The 22,817-nt window shown below is 38.2% G+C and overlaps 1 protein-coding gene across 2 annotated transcripts in view; it reads right to left on the bottom strand.

Moving 5' to 3' along the window:
- The window catches only part of SEL1L (SEL1L adaptor subunit of SYVN1 ubiquitin ligase), a 52,638-nt gene that overhangs the window by 17,100 nt on the left and 12,721 nt on the right, over positions 1-22,817 (bottom strand). For both annotated transcript variants that reach the window (XM_087856163.1, XM_045807703.2), the window contains exons 4-12: positions 13,384-13,551; positions 11,892-11,997; positions 10,763-10,925; positions 8,275-8,328; positions 8,125-8,184; positions 6,488-6,569; positions 5,954-6,108; positions 2,760-2,816; positions 245-313 (exon numbers count right to left, since the gene is read on the bottom strand). In XM_087856163.1, coding sequence (XP_087712289.1) covers positions 245-313; positions 2,760-2,816; positions 5,954-6,108; positions 6,488-6,569; positions 8,125-8,184; positions 8,275-8,328; positions 10,763-10,925; positions 11,892-11,997; positions 13,384-13,551 — 914 coding nt within the window. The remainder of the gene's footprint in view (positions 1-244; positions 314-2,759; positions 2,817-5,953; positions 6,109-6,487; positions 6,570-8,124; positions 8,185-8,274; positions 8,329-10,762; positions 10,926-11,891; positions 11,998-13,383; positions 13,552-22,817) is intronic.

Raw genomic sequence — 22,817 nt, forward strand, 5'->3', positions numbered from 1 at the left:
AGGAGCTCAGTGATAGCTAATTTCAACAGAAAATTAACATACTGATGAGGAAATGTTGTCTCCCTTACGTTACCTAAGAAAATGCCTCGAAATCATACTTACCTTACCACAAGACACAATATCCTTGTATTGGAAATTTTATTTCCAGTTTATTTTTAGTAAACTGTAGATTGTAACTACAACATGTGCTTTTTATGCAAACACCTCTTGCTATTATGTAATATGTTCACAGGATGTACAGTACCTTTCCCAAGAAGGCCATAGCATGTGAATTGCCAGCATTAGCTGCTAAATTGAAGTAGTCGAATGCTCTCTGTGAGAAAAGAATTTATTAAAATAATTAGTTTTTCTAGAATCTGCCTTTGGTTTTTCACCAAAATAATCATTTCAGGAACTTTAAAAAAATCTTACAATATGGCAGTATCTCAGTTTAAATAACAGCATGACATCTCTTGCTTGCTCAAGGTACCCACCCCTCTTCATGCCCAATCCATCACTGAATCCTGTAACTTACATCACCAAATTCCTTTTGAATCCACCTATGATCCTCCACTATCACAATTCTAGGCTAAGCTTCATTATCTCGCACCCAAACTTCTGGAACACTTCCCTCCTTGGTCTCCCTGCCTTTAGTCTTCAGTCTAAAAGCAACAGTTCAAAACACTTAACATGCTGGTCCTTACAGCCCTTGAAGTTTTGCAGGGGATATACTGGCATGATCAGACACTGCTTACCTCAGTACTGTTGAGCTTGCTCTCTGCACTCCGGTCTTTCCTGCCTCAGGACCTACGCACATACCACTCTTTCTGGCCTGGAATGATCTTACCTCTAGGCTTGACTTAAATGTCATCCATTTCTCCTCAGAGACAACTACCACCTCCCACTTGTTAACTTGTTACTGGACCCTTTCTTTCTTCTTAATAGCAACAATCACAATTTATTACATGTTTCTTGGTGTGATCATTTAAAAAAATACCTAATGTTCTAGTTCTATTAAACTTGAAGCTCTGTAAGGACAGAAAGACCAAAGCTATTCCGTCTAGCATTGTATCCTGAATGCCTAGCAAGCAGTGAACAGGCACATATCAGGCACACAAACTATTGACGAATTAATACAGTTATGTACTGGGAACTCCTTTTATTCCTTCTGAGAAGCTGGTGAAAAAATTTATTGTTGTGTAGGTGTTTCTCAAGTAGGCAGCATACACCAAGAATATCCCAAAACTTGTATAAAAGGGATGCAGCAAACTTATCATCGGAATTGTTCTCTCACCTGACATTTTTATTAGCCAGTTCATCTGGCCTAACGACATACATTTTAATGACCTAAAGACAAGGAAAGCAGTCAAAATGCCATCTGAATTAAAAACAAACAAACCATGGATATTTGGTATAGTTTTAAGTGATAAGTGTATTTTGTTATGATCTACTACTTAGAGTTGATGGGATATGGAAATGAGATAACCTTAATTAGAAAATTTAACTGTTATGGCAGAATAATAGTTTTATTAGTCTAACAAACATTTGTCAAGAACTCATTATGTGCTAGGCATATAATTCCCTCAGGTGCTGGGAATAAAGTGGCAAAGTCCGTGCTCTTTCGCAACTTAAGTTCTAGCAGAGGAAGAAACTTAATTACATGATTAGTGAATTTACAATGGGTAAGGGCCATAAATACAGATTTTCAGAAACTGTAACTGTGGTACATGACCTATTCCTGGAGTGGGGTTAGGAGTCTAGAGAAACATTTTAGGGGAAGAGGTATTAGAGTTGAATTCTAGAGGATGAGTAGGAATTAGCTACATAAAGAAAGGAGGGGGGATAATATTCACTCTAGACAGAGGGACTAGCATTCCAGAAATCCTGAGATAGTTTCTTCATATTTTCAAAGACCTGAGAAAAAGTCCAGGTGCCTGTGACTCAGAAAGCAAGGGGCTGGTGAGGTAAACAGAGACTGGTACAAATCCTGGAAATCATGTTAAACAAAGGATTTGGTTTTTAAGTGACTGGCAATCATGGACCACTCAAGAGTTTTAAGCAAGGGAACCACAGGATCAGGTGTGTGGTTTACAAACAGGCTACTGCACAGGAAATGCATGCAGGAGATGCTCACACAAGTGGCAGGTGTACTGATGGATACAAAGGAAGAGATGAGTGAGACTTAGGGCATAAGGCGCACAAAAGCTGGATACAGATCTGACTGCTACAGTTATATACTCCTAATTTCTCACAAACTCAACAATGACTTTTCCTCAGTTCTATGAAATATTTTTTTTCCCCCAAAGATTTTATTTATTCATGAGACACAGAAAGAGAGAGAGAGAGGCAGAGAGAGAAGCAGGCTCCCCACAGGGCAGGAATCCCAATGCGGGGCTCCATCCCAGGACCTTGGGATCATGACCTGAGCCTAAGGCAGACACTTAACCAAATGAGCCATCCAGGTACCCCTGATATATTTTCTAATAGGAGTTTTAAGACATACTTCTACCACATACCTATAGGAAACCAAGATACTGTGTATGTATTTTTGGCAATATTGAGAACTAGGTCTCAGAATTTAAAAAACCCTTCCCACCACTATGAGGTATAATCACATTTTTAGTCTTCAGTTTTCTCAGGGGTCAGTTGGATCCTGAAAGATCATTTGTGATGATTGTCTAAGTAACATAAACTTGATATTGTCATTGATAAGAAATACATCTAGAGCACTGTTTCTTTCTACCACATGAAGTATAAAGCCCTGGGAACAAGAAAGTTACCTGATGATTTTGTTCTACTCCACGCCCTCCGTGCAGATGCAGTTGTCCCAGACCAACCTGAAAATTCACAAAAATGAGCAAAAGTAAATGGTAGCATCTGGTGTGCCATTAAATTAGACCAACAGGAAATCATTTGGTAGTAAAAAGTTTTCTCTTCAGAATTCAAAAAAGTGAAGACTTAGTCTTAACTCCTGAAGATATTACTCTACATTAACCTACATTTTTTAAAAACTGAAATTCCTGCTTTTAATTACAAGGTGTCTTTCTGAAATAAAGATGAAATAAAGGCAACTTCAGGCAAACTAAAACTGAATTTGTCACCAATGAACCCACTCTGAAGGAAATACTAAAGCATGTTTTTTAGGAGGAAGGAAAATTATCCTGGGAAGCCTGAAGATGCAGTAAGAAATAAAGACCAATGGAAAGTTAAACTTATGAGTATATCTAAATTATATGGACTGTACAAGAATAATATCTTGCAGGATTCAAAAGCATAGAATTAAAACACATACAGAGTACTCTAAAGTTTACATTGTCCAAGAAATGGTAAAAGTGCTCATTCATACTAGACTTTGGTAAAAGAGTAGTAAAACAAAGTTCAACTATCACCTTAGTAGAGGGGAGGACATACAATAGTAAAAACACAAACCAAGAGAATATAAGAAAAGAGACATAAAGGAGCATGGAAAAGCAAAATGAAAGAAAGCAAGCAACACAGAAAATGTAAACACAAATATATCATTCGTTACTTTCAATTAAAAGACTGTCAGAGTGAATAAAAAAAAATAAAAGTAGTCCGATGATGCTCCAAGAGACAGACCTTAAACATAAGAGGTTGAATACAAAAGACTGAAAAGATACTACATGTAAATACTAACCAAAAGAAAGTGGCATAGCTAGCTAATATCAGACAAAGTACGATTTAAAGCAAAAAACATTTCTGAAGATAAGAGAGGACACTTCATGATATATAAGCTAGTTTAACAGAAAGATAACAATATTAAGTCTATATGCACTCGACATGGCCTAAAATACATTAATCAAAATTGACAGAAATACAAGACAGAGACAAATCCACACCAAAGTGGGCAATTTAAACAATACTGTCTCAACACTGGACAGAAAAAGCAGACAAATTCAGTAAGGATTCACCAAATTTGAACAACAGGATTAAGAAACATAACTCAAAGGACACATAAAGAATGCTAGACCCGGAGACTGTAAAATTCATATTCTCTTTAGCGCACAATATTTGCCCAAACAATGAAGTATACAGCAAGTTTCAGGAAATCTCAGACAAATGAAATCATACATAGCAGAGTTTCCTTATTTTTTTATTTAGATGCAGGCTCCCCACTGAACAGGGAGCCTGACAGGGGGGCTCGATCGTAGGATCCCGGGATCATGCCCTAAGCTGAAGGCAGACCCTTAACCGACTAAGCCACCCAGCTGCCCCAAGTAGAGAGAATCTCAAGCAGACTCTGCAAAGAGCGCCGTGCCCGACACGGTGCTTGATCTCACAACCTGAGCCAAAAACAAGAGTCAGATGCTTATTAACCGACTGTGTCACCCAAGTGCCCCATACAGAGCATATTCTGACTGTAGTGGATTAAACTAGAAATAACAGAAAGGGTAAATAATAAAACCCCCATTTATATGAAAACTAAGCAATTCACTTCTAAAATTACACATGGGTCAGAAGAAATCACAATGAAAATTAGTGCTAAATATCATGAAACTATGACAGCAGGAAAACGCGTTCTACCACATACCAAGATTTATAAAGTTATACGAATTTAAGACAGTACTGATGCACAAGACATGCAAGAGACCATGCACAGAGCATTATCTGCAAGCACCCAAATCTGGGAAGAGTAAAATGGGCAAGTAAGTTGTGGGATTTTTATACACTGAAATACTATAGGGCACTGTAAATAAATGAATTTCAGCTACATGAAAACACATGGACTGATTTCATAAACATAATGCTGAGCAAAAGAAGCCAATACCAAAAAATGCTATATGAATTTTCTTTAACATAAAATTCAAAACCAGACTAAACCGATCCGTAGCTGTAAGAAACCAACTCAGTGGGCAACCCACGAGGAGGAGGGCGGCTTCTGGGAGGCTAGCTGTGATTCACAGTGGGCTCAACTGGGGATTAACCAGGGGGCTGTATGCTTCAGATTTATGTACTTTTCTGTATTAAAGTTGTAATTCGAGTAGTAAAAAGAACAAAATGATATACTATACCACACATGGATTGTTCTAGCTTGAGTTTTCCACTGAATACACTGAAGTCAGCTTTCCACAGTGAGTAGTATTCTACGTCATTTTTAATGGTTGCGTGAAATTCCACTACATGGAAGTGCCATAGTTAAGCTAAGTAATTCCCTATTTTGGGGCATTTAGATGGTATTGAATTTTAACTGACCTCTGATATAAAACAAAGATGTTTAATTAGACAAGATAACTTTATTATAATTTCCATGAGCTAAGATTTGGATCTTCCACTACAGTTTTTTTTTTAAACGTAAGATTCCCTTCTGTTAAATCTTAAAATCAATTGTTCTCAAAACGTATGTAATACTCATCTCTCTAGATGTCTAAAAGACCTATAAACTGCATAGAAAAAAGGCAGATGTTGAAGTCCTTTTATTCCAGGATTATCAACCCACGAAATAACAAATTATACACAGTACTTTGATGGATATACCATACAATTTACATTGAACAAAGCTACTCTGTCCTTGACCTTGAGGAAATTATGGTCTAAGATGAGCAAAGGAAACATGAACAGTAAATGGCCCTGAAGGGCATCTGAAATTCCAAATGTTCCAGAGACTTTTTGTTGAGAGAAAGTGGCAGTTTTCATCCTTGTTGACTCCAATAAGAGCCTTCATCATCAATAAACACTGCTCTGTTCAAGCAGTGGTTTCCAACCATGGTGCAATCGCCTGGCCAGCTTCTATGAACTATCAATGACTAGGCAACATCCTAGATGAATCCAAATGGAAATGTCTTGACAGTATGAGACTCTTGGTACTTTTAAAAATAATGCTACTCAGGTGATTCTAATATGTAGTTAATAATGGCTCAGAGCAATGGAAATGTTTCTTACAGATGTAAGTGCTTGCTCCATGACTGTAATATATAGTGCAGAGACATACGCCATGAGATATTTAAACACATACCTGTGCTTGTACATCACCTTTTTCTGCTAGGAACTGATAGTATTGAATCAAATCTTCTTCCAGCATTCCACTATTCATTCCTGGATTTTCCACCTCGTCAGGCAGCCGTATTCTCTGTACTACTGAGCCTCCTGTGAGCGAGATATCACTAGCAACTGAAACAGGGGGACGAAGTAATAACAAGGAGGAAGGTCAGAAGGATTGTTCCACAGAAGGAAGTGGAATTTCAGCTGCCAAACATTGACAGACATTATACTAACAGTAATCTATAGATTACAAAATAGTAATCTATGCAAGCCCAGGGTTTTCCACAAAATATTTAGTAAGTGGAATCCAAAGTGCACACGTACACGTGCACACGCACACACACACAAAGGAGATCTTAGTCAACTAGCGTAAAGATCATTCCACTTAAGAGACTTGATCATGATTATTTCAAGTAGTACAACAAAAATAGATGTATTTGAAGTTAATTCCATTGTTTTTTGTTTCTTTTGATAGGGTGAAAGGCAAAAAAAAAAAAAAAATAGATACCATGATTGGCAACAAGACGATAATGAGTCAGTGCTGATTCACAACTCTGGAGGACTCCGATGCCAGCCCAGTACCGATAACCCTGTGAGACAAGCTCTAGTGAGAAGACTGCAGGTTCACACGCTCCACTGGCATTCTTGTCGGAAATGAATAAAGCCACCCACGCTCAGAATGTAATTCTGCAGTCCCTTGATCCCAGTACATTACCACCTCGTTTATCCTGACTTTTAGGTTCTGAGGTAATTTATTCAGCAACTGCAAAAACCAGACTGTAGCTAAGAACTAGGAAATAATGAAGTTCCCACAGAAATCAAAATAGATGCTGTGAACTTTACGGATGAAGTGTGCGCATCTCATGTGTAAGAGAAAATTACTTAGATTCTTGCTTAGAACACATTCTAATCTTATGTTAAACCTGATTTTAATAAAAGTGGGTTGATCTACCAAACCAGCAAAGAAGCAACAAATTAACAAAATAGGGAAGATGAGAGACTACTAGGAGCAGGCACAGTAACACGAGCAAAAACTGATTTCAGAGTGAGAAGGAAGATAGCTAACTATAAAGAACAGAAAAAAAAAAGTAGAGCTCTCTTGAGTCATTCAGCACAGATTCAAATAACTTTACAGATTTAAACAATCCTTAGGACACTACCGTGTAATAACGTGTATCATATTTAATGTTCTTATTCTGTAGTCACTATTTAAGAAGACTGGTAAATTAAAAAAAGATATAGGTCAGAAATATTTAACATACTTTGGCCATATAAAAATATGCTTTAAATTTCTAGAAAATTCATCTAAAAGGAACTTTTCAATTACTGTTTGAGGAATAAATATTACCACAGATGAAAAAAGCCAATGCGGAAAAAAAACTTCGAAATTAGCGAGGAACTTCAGAAAGTTGGAGCAACATCCTTGTTTTTCACTGGCTTAAACTATGTTTACGTCTGTCACAGATAGGGTCCAAGCTCCTTGGCATGACATATAGCCCATTTATGTGATTCCTGATGAATTTCCTGACATTCTACTCTCCAGCCACACTAAAGAGCTGATGTTTTCTTGCAAGTACCACATTCCCTCATCACTGCCCCTCTGCATATATTGCTCCTGCTATATGAATGCCCTTCCACTTCTATTCACTCACTGCTTTTTATCCCTCAAGAATTACTTTAGTTACTTCTTTCCTCAGAAGTATCTCCTTTAACTGCTCCTTCCAACACCAGTATGGGGTAAGTGCCTTTCGAGGTGATTCCTATACTGTAACGATCTCCTTACTTGTGTAAATTTAAATGTAAATCATAAGTCAATTTTCGATGTAAAATCAATTAAAATGTAAAACTGTGATAACTCAACTGAAGAAATGATTGTGACAAACATTTCCAACTTATAGAAAATAAAAAAGAGCCATTTACCACAAGGCCAATCAGCCAGAGTCATCATTTTAAAGAAAAATTGTGGACTGTACAAATTTTCATCCACATGTAGATGGAAGTGTTGTACCCATTAACAAGAATTTGAAGAATGTTCAACTGAATATTTGATCTTAATAAATACATCTCATTCATGAAAGCTGGAAAAGCTGTGGCCCCTCATGAACCAAAAATTCCGCTCCTCCATGTTACTAAAGTCGTACTTACCAAAACCATGTGCGCTATTAGGTTGCCCCCAAGAGCTCCAAAAGTATAATATACGAGGGCCTGGGAAGGAACAAAATATGCTTAACTGAACACAGGCATACACTGACCCAATTCAAATGGCAGTATACAAAAAAGTTTTAATAATATTACCTTTGCCTGACTTGAATTAACACCAAGTCCAGAGGCATAGAGAAAGCCAAGAGCCTGAAATAAAATGACAAAAGTAAGAATTCTTCCCTAGTGGAAGTTTATCCACAGACACAGTTTTATGAACGATGAAAAGATGCAAGAATCTTTAGATCCTGGTAGACTTGAACAGTCCAAGTATGTACAACTGTGGAATTAATTGAAGAGCCTCCAAAATGCATTAAAGTTTTTACAAATTACACAATGAAATACAACTGAACAAATCAAAAAGTTTGGCTTGAAGATTAAAGACAGCTTAATAAAAATATTAGCTAGAAAACCAAAGCTGAACACACTTGAACATGGCTTTTCCTTTATCTTGATCAACAGCTATCACGAGAACCAAACAACCCCTTTATCATTACATCAACACATTACCTATCAAAGGAGAACAGACAATGAAAATAGTAAGAGGCTACCAAGATAAACAGTCTAGCAGTAAAAAGGGGCGGCAAGGGTCACGTTGAAGGGTTAAGAGAGAAAGGTCACTTTACAATGCTGAAGCACACACCATTTTTCATTACAAAAACCCCCAAAACAAAAAACTCCAACCAACCAAACAACACATTGATAAAGTTCAACCTTTGCCCACTGAGGACCATTCCTGATGACATAAAAGTAAAAGCTGAAGTCAGAAAGGTAGGTGTATCACATGCCAGCGTTCATCAAAATCCATGAGCTCTTACTACATTACCAACCCCACCCTCCCTTCTTGGGTAGGGCCATGTGTCTAGGATGTCTAGGATGTGGCAAAGACAGATGCAAGCCATTTTTAGGCCTGGCCATTAAAACTTTTCAGAAAACCCTCCAGCTCTCCCTTCTCCCATCATGATGGCTCGAAAGGCCCATGTTTGAGATGCTGCAGCTACATGACAGAAGCGGCCCATGACTGAGTCAGCATCAGGAAGAGAGTGACACAGGCAGGGGAACTGCATCGACCCTGGCGAGAATAAGGAATAACTCTTTGTAAAGTGGAGCCACTGTGATTCTGGGGCTGTGTCTGTTACATTAGCTAGAATTAATTACCATGGAGAGAGTGCTTTGCAGTATTCAGTATTAAGCACTGTGGCATTGTGGGGTGCTATTATTAGAGGGGAAAGATGCCTTAGATAACCATTCTTCAGAGCCAAACGTGTCTGTAGAATAAAGAATGTGTGAATGTATATAAACTGACTTACACAAAGAAGGGGAAAAAAGCTTTGAAAACAAAGGGGGAGCAATTAAGATATCACCTGTTTATAAATTAAACTAAAACTGTCTAAGAGTTGCAGACTGTAGGTACTCAGTCCTATAGAAAACATTGGTCACAAATCCCGTTACTGTTTACATAGTCTGAAAACAGACTTCCCCTAACCGTGACTAGAAATTTTATATTTAAGCAAATCCCACACCTCCAATAAACCTGAATTACTGAGAGCATTTAAAATAAATGTGGTGGCCTCCTAAATCCAGGTTTCAATCTTACTATTACTGATGAGAAATCAAGCAGAGATTATTTATCAAATGGTGTGATTCAATATAGAACGCAGAGCATCCCTCTATAAGGCTGTCTTGGCCAAAAATACTAGACTTGAGTTCATCAGCCTTTAGCTGTGACATCCTCTACTGGAAATACAGATGATGAAGACCAGAATAAAGGACAAAAGGAAGAAGCGAAAAGACAAACTGAAGAAGGACATTCTGCAGAACAACTGGCCCTATCTTTAACACAGGCAAGAAAGGCAAGGACTCTGCTAGCATTAACGACCGAACAGAATGTGTCGTCCTGGACTGGATACTGCTTTGGACAAAACAGGGATAAAGGAAATGTTCTGGTTCAACGCCCTATGAAGACTGTATGGGTATTACATTTACTGGACTTGAATGATGAGGGCTATTTATTGAAAGAGCAAGGAAGGGAACAGTAGACAGTGACATCCATTTTAATAAGAAGTTCACATGTATAAATACACAAAGAGAAAGGTCAAGAAGGGAGTGCATGCATTAACATGTTATCAATGTTCAGGTCTGGGTGGTAAAGATATGATGTTTTCTTTCTTAGTTTTTTTTTTTTTTCAGTTTGTATTTCTAGTTTCTTATGTATGCTTCTGTAATAAAATATATCTTTTAAAAAAACACCAAGATTACCAAAAGCTGGAGCATCTGAACTTTGGAAAAAAGGCAATGGGGAGTGATTCCAGATAAAAAAAATGATTACCTTTATGTTTCATTCTTTACAGATTGAATTTGGGATACTACAAATATAACTGTGTTAAGATGAAGCTGCAAAAATGCCTTAGGTGACCACCCTGAGGAAGAAGATTGGTAAAATGATCTGCCACAGGATTAGTATTTAAAGCCATTTTACCTTCCAGCCTTACTTGTTAAGGGAAGGCAGAGCATAAAGAGTAAACTGCTGTGAAAATAAACAAGTGCTATGTGCCAAGAGCTTCTGCAGTGAAAGTACACTTACAGTTTGTCCCTTAGGAGAGCCTTCCTCCGTCAGTTTCTCAAACATCTCTTTAGCTGCCTGGATATTCTGTGTCAGGTAATCACCAAACAAAAGAGCATATGACACTCTCTCCAGGGCCTTGGTATGATTCATGCCTGCTGCCTTTTGAAGATACCGATATGCTCTTTAAACATAAGCAATTAAAAAAAACAAATTAGCAATATTTTGGAACTCCCATTAAAATTTTTACAGAATCTGGGGTGCCTGGCTGGCTCAATTGGAAGAGTATGTGACTCTTGATCGCGGGGTCATGAGTGTAAACCCCAGTTTGGGTGTAGAGATTAACTAAAAAAAAAAAAAAAAAAAACTTAATTTTTTTTTTATTTTTACAAAATCTACTAAAATGCAGAATAAATAATTTTACAAAATCTACTAAAATGCAGAATAAATAATTTCTTTATTCTATAGAATCCCTCTGATATTTGATTTCCATTAAATTATTTACTTATATATATATAGAAAACATTCTGGGCTACTTTTGTTTTTACGTAAGGTACCAGTTCTGTTATTCCAATATTTTAGAATAGTCTAAGAATGAGAGAGAATTATAATAATGTAGTATCCAATAAATAATCCAACGATAACCACTGCAATTTTCTTTTAAAATCTTCGCACAGACTATAACAAAAGTCAGCTGAAATTAAGGGACATAGAATGTTAAAAGACAGTCAACTTATTTTACGTTCTCTCCAAATTCCTAAATTCTAGTGTTTGTCTGCAAGATAATTACAAAGCAAAAACAAAAAGACAAAAAAAAACACTTGACAACAATTCTTTTGTCTTATGTCATTCTCAATTCTGAAGAGTATACATATTTTCTTGGCTCTCAGAAACTATTATAATTTTAATTATTCCCATTTTGCTTATTGTTCATTCTTGTGATGAGTATTTATAATCTTTTTAGCCCAAAGAGCTGAAATCTGATAAAAGTAATGCCCCTAACTGTCCATTGGTCATATCAGGTTTCCTTATAATACAGCCTAAGAAATCCTCTGTCTTTGGCAGTGCACCTAAAAAACAAGTACTTAAAGCTTTTTATCTCAGTAACAGCCTATGTCAGGGGAAGAATGGACTGGGCAGTGCTACCTACTCTCTTTTCTGGCTTTTCTTGTTGCTTCCGTTGAGGATTTTCATCCCTGTCTGGTACATCATTTCCGCTTCCTGCATTTGCCGCCGTTTAGCTGCCTCCTCTTCAGCTAAAAACAAAATGTAAGATGCTTTTAAATCAATTTTAATTTTAAACCAATTATTTATCAAACATCAGTATATATTCTTTCTTCTGGGTAGTTACCAATACAGTGATCTTTCACTATTTCCCAATCTGATTTTAAGGACACATGTTTTTATGTGTGGCCTTTATCTGACTGAAGTTAAGACTTTTTTTAAAAAAATAAAACTCATTAAAATCACTTCCTTGTAAAGAAAGCTGTATCAACCTGTTTTTGTTAAGTGCTTTTCTGCTAGTAATTCTAAAAGTTTTTATATAAGTCAACTAAAATTCCAGTAGAGCCTTATGATTATATGCCAAGGTGAGCTAAAATTGAAGGACAAGAGAACAATAAAAAAACAATAGAAAAAATACTGGTGTAGTCAAAGGTGACTCTAGCCTCACCTGAATGGCTGTGTCTTTACAAGGAGAAAATATGTGACTAATTACATAACAAAAAATTAGTTGAAAAAAAGGATTTTTATTAAATATAGAGTTTAATAGTCAAGTTCTGTGTTTTTCCTATGTACTGATACAACACTGAAAATCATGGCATTAGAATAGATTTCCCCAAAATTATTTTGCTACTATAAGAAAGCATTTTAACAGAAATCTAAAACTCACCAAGAGACATTTGAATATTTCATTAGGAGTATTTATAGAAATAGAAGTGACTTCTTCTTATAATATAAAAACAAAATTTGATGTATTAAACAGGAGTACCTGATCGTACTGGCCCACATCCAAAGACAGACTATATTTGATGCTATCTCTAAGGAATGCCTAAATATTCTATCAGAGTCATTACTCTGAAAATGTCATCTGGTATCAAAAAAGGTATGTTCAAGGTTTTCTTTGTTCTTTTAACAGTTAGAAAGTCCTTCCCGAAAACACAGCTTGCCTTTAGAGGCAATACTGACGTTAACATTTACGGCAGTTAAATATACTCTATCTGTCAAATATTACCTTAGCACAGCACATTTCACTCAAAGTATTTAAAAAAGGTATTATCTATTTGTCTTCTAAGCACTATTAATTAACCTCAGCATAATGTTCTGTTTTTCTTTCTTGCCAAAAAACATTTTACATTAATTAATTTAGCACCCTGCCCGAGGGCTTACAGAACAACCTGTGCACACCAACGGAAAATCATCTCTGAATAAAACACAAGTGTGATAAGCTGCCCAAGTGATAGCCCGGAAGTGAGTATACTGCATGCTTCCTGCTCTTAAGCCCATTCTTTAAGACTATACCTACGTCATTGACGCGGACCACTTCTGACCAAGGTGCAGAAAGAATGGCTACAAAAAGGCCTTTAAAATGTTGTCCGAGACATAAAGCAATGTGGATATGCTTCCTACTGAGCAAAACTTACTTTCACAAAAGCCCCACTTTTCATCTGCTTTGTAGTCATAGGTTGTAGCACACCACAATCTGCCATCTTCCCTCCCATCTGATGTACATTCGTCATATTCCTTATCCAGGAACAGAAAAGGGAAGTGGCAGGGCTCCCCATGTGCTGTGCCTTCAATGGCGGTCAGAGCTGAAAAGATAAGAAAAAACTCTAAACATGAATAGCACCTCTGCTATCTATGGATATAATACTGTCAATTCCAATGGTAAGAATTTGAAGACAAAAATACATGATTTGAAATGGGAAAAATGAAAGAGGCAGCATCAGTTTTCTGTAGGATGACTTAAGGGTGAGTCAACTTAGTGAACAGGGCTGGCTTAGTGTACATGGCAGCTCTGTATCCAGCTTAGAATTTCTGAAGGTCTTGAGATGTGATACCCTCAGAATGTTAGAAGTCTATTGTAAAACTCCTGGCTTACTAGTGAGCAAGAAATAAGGCAAATACAACCAGATCAATTCCACTGCTCAGCATATTTCCTCTGTTTTCTATCTGAATGTTATAAGTCAGCTTCTTTAATAATATAAAGCTATACAGGGAAAACGCTCCCCCACGTAAAGTTCATCACTCATGTATGCCTCTGTGATCCCACAGCATTTTATCAGAGAACGTATGATACCTGCTGAGGTTCTTTCTTTATCCATACTTTCGCTCCCACTACACCCCGAGCCTGTTAAAAGTAGAGACCATATCTCTGATTTGTTAAGCTCTTTCCGACTATTTTCTAGGTGCTAGGAATTAGGTGGAACAGAGGTCTCTGCTCTGTACAACGTATTGCCCAGCAAGGAAGAGAGACATTAAACTGAAGTGTGATCACTAAAGTGATGTTATGGAAAGGAAAACCTCCCCTATCAGGTACTGAGGCTTACCACTGAACTTCACGGGTGTGTAGGAGTAGATGGTGGATGAATTGCTTCAGGGTGGGGTGGCAGAAGTACTGCAGACAGAGGGAATGATGTGCGCTAAGAATCAAACGAAAGACAGCATGGCACTTTAGAAAAAATACAAGTGTATCTTCAGTATGTTAGAACATGCAGTTTTGAGTGCCCAACCAAGTGGACAAGAGAAGAGGCTAAAGCTAGAGCGGCACGAAGAAGCTAGACTAAGAAGGTCCTGATAAATCTAATTAAGGAGTTTGGACTTTACTCTGAGAACAATGGAAACTCACTTAAGAGTTTTAAACAGGAATGACATGCTCATACTTAAATTTTTATTAAGAGAGTGGACAACGGAATGGAGAAAAGCAAGGCTGGATGCAAGGCAACCAGTTTAAAAGTTGTGACATTAGTCTAATTGAGAGGTAATGGTAGCCCAAAGAGGATAACGGAATGAAAGAACTGGATGTACTCAAGTGATGCTAAGGAAGCAGATATGGCACCACGCACTGATTGACTAGATGTGCAGATGAGAGGGGAGGAGTCACAGAAGGCTCCCAGATATTAGGCTTCAGGAAGTAAGGGGATGGCTATCCTCACTAGGAGAACACTAAAGGAGGAGTAGGTTACTGGGTAGGGATGAAATGGATCAGGGCAGAGACAAGTTAAACTTTGATCCTGCTACATTCAAAGTGGCTATAACAAACAAAACCAAAAACAAGATGTCTTAGACATCTTTTCAGCTATAGTCAAAGAGAAAGTTCTCCGGTTCACAGATAAGACTGGAAACCAAGAGTACCAAGTGAGAAGTCCATGAGAACACCAGTGGGCCAAGGTTGAGCCCAGAAACATACACGGTTAAGTGAGTACACGTCAACTTCCACAGGTTGCTTTTACAGGGAGAATGTAACTAGGCATCGGAGCTTAGTGATTAAGAGTACAGATTCTGGAGTCAGAACGCCTGATTCAAACCCTACCACTTACTAGCTGTACACTTTGAGCAAATGCACTAATCTCTTCCCTTATTTGTAAAATTATCTGTAGATAGCTTCCTTATCTACAAATAGGGATAAGAGTCCTTGCTGCACAGAGTTACTCACAAAGATGAAATGAAATAAAACACGTAAAGGACCCACTATGACACCTGCCTCTTAACGTAATAAGCCTTCAAGAGATGACACTGCTACTATCACAGGTGCTGCTGCTCCGAAAGCACAGGAAATGGACGCTCCTTCTCGCCCATGCAAAGAAAAAGTCATACTAATTTGTTTCAGTAAGTTATGAAAGGCAAAATTAATTTCAAACTGTTTGCCACTAGGCAAATGTCATTCACCATCCTGGTAATCACTGACCAGCGGCAAATACTTTGATCTGTGTTTTTAAGAAACGATCTTTAGTACAATATATAAGCAAAGTACTTACCCTTTAGCAACGACCTCAGAGGGGTCATTTTAACTAGAGTTTGAAAAAAGGCACTTCTATGCACTGCTACTAGATTCAAATTTGAGAAAAATAGTACCCGTAAAATAGCAGTTTGTCAACCCGAATTTCAAATTAAAATACAATAGTCTAAAAGAATATTTTTTTTGATAAGAAATTTTTGTTTTAAAAACAAATAGCTTGCCATAAGAATCCTAGTTTGCCAAAGCCTTCTAAGTGGTGCAAATGTATGAAAGGATTCTCTTTCATGTGATGGAACTATACGCCAGCAAAGAAACTAGAAAGAACGCAAAAGTTTTTGGCAACAAAAGGTTTTAACCTACTGCTGACTCAGCACTAACTTAAGAAAGAGGAATCCCCAGGGTGCCCGTGCTTCACCAATTTAGTGACAGTGAATCTTGGTCTAAATAATGTGTTTATTAGTAAGTAACTAGAAAGAAAATTTGTATCTCTCAGGTGTCTTCTTCAAGTAAAATCACAACAGGGAAATTGCTACTACCTTTTTAAACTTTTTCAAAGTCTTCTAAAAGTTACTGACTAGGACTTGCCAGTTCCAAGTCAATTACCTCAAGTAGACAGTCCTCACAATAGTGTTAATTTTGGTTAATTTTCTTTCCATGGAGAAATTCTGCAAGAATTTCGAAGCAATCATTTTAAAAACTGTCACAAAAATAGTACCAACTTTAAAAAAACAATGGTAATCACTGCTCTGGCACAATGAAGCTGACTGATTATGCAATTTAAGTTAATGATAGCCAGTTGTCAAACCTGACTCTAAAAATGAAAGGGAGAAAAATGTGTCATTAAGTCAATTTTACGCCTTCCTGTAAAAAATCACAGTTCTAGATAAGCAATCATATTTTGACTCTACAATAATGACATAATACCACATATTTAAACCTTGACAGATTTTTATAACTTATATTATATGAGAATTTATAATAATTAATAGACTGCTTTATATTTAAACTAGGAGAGTTGCTCTTGCAATTCTAAAAATTCTAAAAATCATTCAAGCAAGCTGGAAAAAGTTAAAAAAAAAAAAAAAAAAAAAAAGGACAGCCCAAACAACCCCAAACCTGAAGTTGTTCAGTGCCGGCCAGATTACAGGTAAATGGGGACTTTCATACTGCTGGTAGGAGTATCAATTAGTACAACCTCTTAAAGAGGGCCCTTTAGGAATACCTATTAGAATTTATACAGTCCATACTTTGGATCACGTTATTCCATTTCTAGGATGTTTAACTTGTAGAAATGCTCCCATAAGGATACAAAGAGATATGTGTAAGACTGTTATTTGTGTATAAAGATATAAAATCAACAAGAATTCAAAGGTCTGTCAACAGGAGACTGGTTACATCAGCTACAGTGCAGCCATTACACAAAAGCCTGGTATAGATGGGAGCAGAGGATCAAAGGCTGGGTGTCAGGTTAACCTTATATTTCAAGATCTGGCAGATTCCAGAAAACCAACAGCTAAGTGATGAAAGCATCTTCAGAGTAGGAAAAAATATGTGAGGGGTCAGTAAGATGAGGACCAAGAACTGACCAGGTATCCAAGCAAAGAGAATGTGACTGGAGCAGAGTGGATTTAGAGGTCTTGAGGGGACCAGAGCATCCTGTGAGTTGGATGAGAGAATGGGAAGAGAGGAAGTGAAATTAGTGAATACAGACAACTCTTTCAAAGAACGATGCTATTAAAGGGGAGTGAAGTAGGGTAGTTGCTGGAGGGGATTTTGGTTTTTAAAATATAAGCTATTACAGCATGTCTGAATGTGGACGGAAAGAATCCAAGAGAGAAGGGAGCAGCCTAAGTGTGGCTAGAATGTAACTACATAAACTGAATTAAACGTCCTGGGAATAGCGACACTCACTATCTTTTCCTCATTTCTAAGGGTAAGATAAAAAAACAAAACAAAAAACAAAAAGTCAACTTTTTGATCCATAATGACAAAGGCAAGGGATTTAGCTTTGCAAATTTCTCATCTTAGGAGCTTTTACACTGCCAATAAAGTCTGATATTGTACCTTTAAGTTTATATAAGTGTTCTGTTAATAAGAAAACTAATCATGCTGCTTGTTTGAAGCAATTTTGTACTTCTAAACATACAATGGTAAAAGTAACATTTTAGTAAAATGTATTCGTAGAAAATAGTTGAAATACAATCATTTAATGTTAAAAAGCTATCAACCTCAACATAACTGTCCCACAGCATTCATCAATTTTAGTCAACACCAAGATAAAAACTCAACCAACCAACCATCAGCCAAAATCCCCAAAGTATTAAGAACAAAACTAAGTACTTATGATTCAAGGTAAACAATACTTGAGATAAAGTAAATGGTATAGGCCAAATAAAGAGGTATTTACTGTGGAAATATGGGACAGCAATCTCTTAAGGAAGATACCAATGTTATATAATTGCTACAAGAGATTGCTTTCACTCAATGCTGAGAATTACTAATACAGTTGAGAAATTACATATGTTAATGAAGGGAGGGAGGAAAGACAAGCAGACTATATGCAGGGAGGCCTTGCTTTAAGGAATAAAACCTAATTTTCAGAAGAAGAATGAAATGTAGTAATATGGAAAATGAACAAAACATGAAGATCAGAGTTTACAAGCTCACTTCTCTCTGTGAGAAATAACCAAAAATTTTAAAGTAGAAATAGAAGCGCTGGCCCATGTGCCCAGAAGAAGGTGACAAGCTTCATGACACTTAAGTGACAGGCACTATCAGAAACCAAACAGAGTGGAAACTGCTGTTTAAGGAAAACTGCTGTTTAAGAAGGTAGCTTCTCTGAATAATGGCTTTAAAGATAGTTCTTAAGTTTCAAATGCCCCTGGTGGTGTGCTTTTCCACAAAGATGGTCTCCTAAAGGAGTTTTCTTGCACAAATAATTTCTTGTACAACTGTACAAAATAAAAGAAACAACTCAGCATCTGTTGTAGGGAATGGCCTGTTTCTTTAACCATTTATCTTCTGTTAAATCTGATCACTAAATTAAGGGTTATTTCCAGCCACCCCCATGCAAGTGTCAATGAGGTAGCAATGCCATCTTACTACTCAACCAGCTTATTTTAGAACCCAACTTAAGCGTGATTTGGTTAAGTTTAAACTTAGTTCTTAATGTGCTACTCAAAACAGAGCAAGAGGCTCATTATTTGACTTAATTGTTCTAATTTTTTACGACTACCTGGATAATGTGTTAATTGTAGCAAAGATAATCCAAGCAATAAGAAAGTATACAAAATTAAAGAAAAATCACAGTCATCTTTAGCTACCACCACAAATTCCCTTTTTTCTCCTAAGGTTAACAACTGTTAATAAAAAAGTAATTTTTCTTCTTGCTTGCAAATATATGAAAAAAAAAAGGCTTTTCTTTCACAAAAGGGACCTATGATGGTTGAATGTGTGTGTCAATGTGGCTGGACCATAGTGTCCAGATATTTGGTGAAACATTATTCTGGATGTTTCTGTGAAGGTGTTTGTGGAGATTAGCATTTAAATCAATGGACTTTGAGTAAAGCAGATTACCCTCCCTAATGTGGGTGGGCCTCATTTAATTAGTGGAAGGCCTAAGAGAACAAAGACCTCCTTTGACCAAGAAGTAATTCTGCCAGCAGACAGCCTTTCATTCTTTTTCTCTGGAGAACCCTAACCAATACAAGGATCATACTAAGGGAATTATTTGCAATGTGACATTTCACTTAACACTACCATTGTTCCAGGTGGCAGACTGCAGACTGGCTGTCAATTCTTAACCCTTTCCTCACCTTCCATAGATCTAGGGATGGTGAAGTGATTGTCTTGGTAGTTTTACTAGTGACTTCTGGGGTTGGCTCCTGCCCTTCTGATGCAGGTATCACTTCTTCCTGAGGACCCAGGATCTGGAGGTACAGCCATCCCAGGTGTGACCACATGGAACAAACATAAAGAGGAAGCTAATTTCTAAGGAAACTGAATAGGAGAGAAAGGAGCTGGAGTCCTTGATGACAAGAGTCCGGAACTATGGAACCAAAATAAACCTCTGCTTTTGCCACCATTTGATGGATTTTGTTATCTGCAATTATAATGTTCCTTTTAAAATAACTATGAGTATTCTACAATAGGAAATACCACAATGTAATAATTTCCCCTCTTGCTGGCCATTTATTCATTCATTTTCAAAAAAAGTTTACTGGGATGATGTGTAGAAAACAGTTACCACAGGTATAGCTGTTATCTTTTGAAAAGCAGGCCCTTGCCTAGAATCTGGGAACTTACATTTTGGGAGGGTTCCCACTACCCTGATAGAAGTGCCTAAACTGTAAAATATGGTTTATGCTCAACATGTGGTTTCCTTCTGGGAGCTTGCAATTTTGGTACATGCCAGGCGGAGAGTGATTACATGACTAGTATCCATTAAAAACTCCAAGCACTGGGTCTAATGAGCTTCCCTAGAAGATAACATTTCCCTTGTGTTGTCACATGTGCTAGGGGAATTAAGCACATCCTGACTCCGCTGGAAGGACTGCTGGAAACTTGCACTTTGTCCTTTGCACTTTGCCCCATGCTGATTTCACTTTGTATCCTTTTGCTACAACCCAAAGCTGTGAGTACAACCACATGCTGAGTCCTCCCAGCATATCATGGATCCTGGGGCGGTCTTGGGGATCCCTGAAGTGGCATCAGAAGCTGGCATCAGAAGTAGGATTGGCCAGGATGACCCTGACTCACTGAAACACAGTGCAAGCACTGTTTGGGAAAGGAAGGGTAGGGGACAGGGTATGATGACTCTTTGGTGGCCAGGTGGTTACACCGTCATCCATAGTATGCAGCAGCAGCTGAGCTGCTAACTGTTGTGAGAGATAAAAGTTACCTATGGAACCTGAAAATGATAGATCCAACTCAGGGAGAGCAGGCTAGTTGCTTTTGGCCATGGTGGCTAAAGTGATGCCTTTGGGTTTTATTTTCTCCTCCAGATAGGAGAAAGGGCCTCCAAATTCCCAAAGGTAAGCAGGCCAAAAATGTTAAAAGTTTACAGTGTTCTCTGCTCCGAGTGGGGTAGAGGGGCAGGATGAGGGGGTAAGAGGGAGTAAAACTAGGTCCTAATGATGTAGGAATGATGTTGGGGTTTGGAGCCAACGGCCAAGAAAAAATTCTGGAGACGTCTTTGGTGCAAAAAGGTGGTTTTTGATGTAGGAAAGACGATGTTAGGGTTCGAAACCGATGGCCAAGAAAGAATTCTCGAGACGTCTTTGTTGCAAAAAGGTGATTTTATTAAAGCACGGGGACAGGACCCGTGGGCAGAAAGAGCTGCCCTGGGGTCATGAGGAGTGGCCCATTATATACTTTCAAGTTGGGAGGGGGTTAGGGATAGTGTAAGTCTCTAAGGAATTTTGGAAGCAAGGTTTCCAGGACCTTGAGGGGGCTAGCTATTGCTGGGAAAAGGTCATTTACTACTGTCTAATAAAACCTGAGTCATGAAACCCTTCAAATTTACATCGGTGGGTCCTCTGCTTGGGAGAGGATTGCCAACATGTATCTTGAGCGATACAGATAAAAGAAGTTTCCAAAGAAATTTTTAAATGTTAAAGTAGACTTAGAGGATCCTGGAGGGTCAGGCTAAGATTGCCTTTTGCCCTTAACAAAGTATTAACGTCGAGGCAGCTGAGTTCCTAGAGGAATGTCACTCTGCCTGTTTTAAGGTCTTGCGAATGGGCTGTAAGTAGTAAGGAGATTTAATTTTTCTTTTGCCTTTGTTTCCCACATCACTAGGGCTGAAGCAAAACTTAGGTAAAGCAGAAAGAGAAGGGAAGAAGGCTGCACTCCAGCAGGATTTTTTTTTTTTTCAGTCTAGCTGCTGCTACAGTGGCCTCCCCCACTCCCCTACCTCCCCTGCATTCCAGCCAGGATCTTCCCTGGCAGCTGTAACGTTAACATGCAAATGATGAATTTACTTCCTGGCAGTTCAAGTAAATTTGCAGTAAGAAAAAGAAAAAGGATTTTTTTAGTGGCTTTGTATTTTGTGGCTATCACAACTGGATGCATGATAAAAACTGGTACATAATGTTAAATGCTTATAATTCCATACGTGCCTAAGGAATCACCCTAATCAGGGGAAGCTGCAAAAAAGAAATGTGTTAGTGGGACAAACTTCCTTGCTTTTTGCTGCCAGTGGGTGGGCTGGAATTTAAACTCCTGAGTATTGGAAACAGTACAAGTCTCTGTAATTGCTGGGTTTTGCTATGGAAGATATGGATGTTTGCTTAGTGGAGCCCCTGTAAAAAGAGAGAAAATAAGAAAGAGGTGACTACAAGTGGAAACACCCTTGTGAAGTTCTAACGAGCAGGTTTTAGTTGGCTAGTGAGTGCTTCTGAAGGTAGAGGTCTGACCTTAAAGCCTGATGCACATGCCTTTGTGTGTGTGTGCGCGCGCGTGTGTGTGTGTGTGTGTGTGTGTGTGTGCGCGCGCGCGCGCAGGGAGGGAGGGACAGAGAGAGAGAGAGAGAAAGTGTGCACTTGTTCACGAAAGTGCGAGCCCAAAGACTGACAAGACAAAAGGTGTGGCATAGCCTTGCCTGCCACTTGGACTTTCTGGCCCTGCAGCATCTTGCCTTTGCTGCTGAAGAAAAGCCTCTGGCTTTTTAAAATCGTGAATTTACAGATCCTATTTGCTTGAACTTGATTCAAAGCTAAAACCTGATGCATCTGGGACAGGATTCCAGCCTCAGTGTGAGGCCATACCGAGGGCAGCCATAAGCTCAATAAACAGAACTCAGACGCTGCAGCCTCTGGACATTAGGTCACCTCTCTGTGGGGCCTCACACTGTGAAGAAAATCGTGGCTGCCTGGCCGGACTGTCTGGGTCACAGACAAAAGTTCACAGGAGAGGGCTTGTTCTCTGATGGGAACATCTGAAATCAAGCTGCTGACTGGCTGGGTATTTCTGATATAGAGACTGACCACATTTTTAACTTGTAACTATTGTCCGAAGCTGTCCTCTGGGAGAGGATACATCACAGGGACTGTGACCCTCTATTTGCTCCTGACAGGTCAAGCGACAGAGGGACTTCCAGACCCCGTGGAGCAGGTCTTA

Source organism: Ursus americanus, chromosome 26 (genome assembly GCF_024610735.1).
Source record: "Ursus americanus isolate L20-20 chromosome 26, mUrsAme1.1.p, whole genome shotgun sequence".
Classification (NCBI taxonomy): Eukaryota; Metazoa; Chordata; class Mammalia; order Carnivora; family Ursidae; genus Ursus; species Ursus americanus.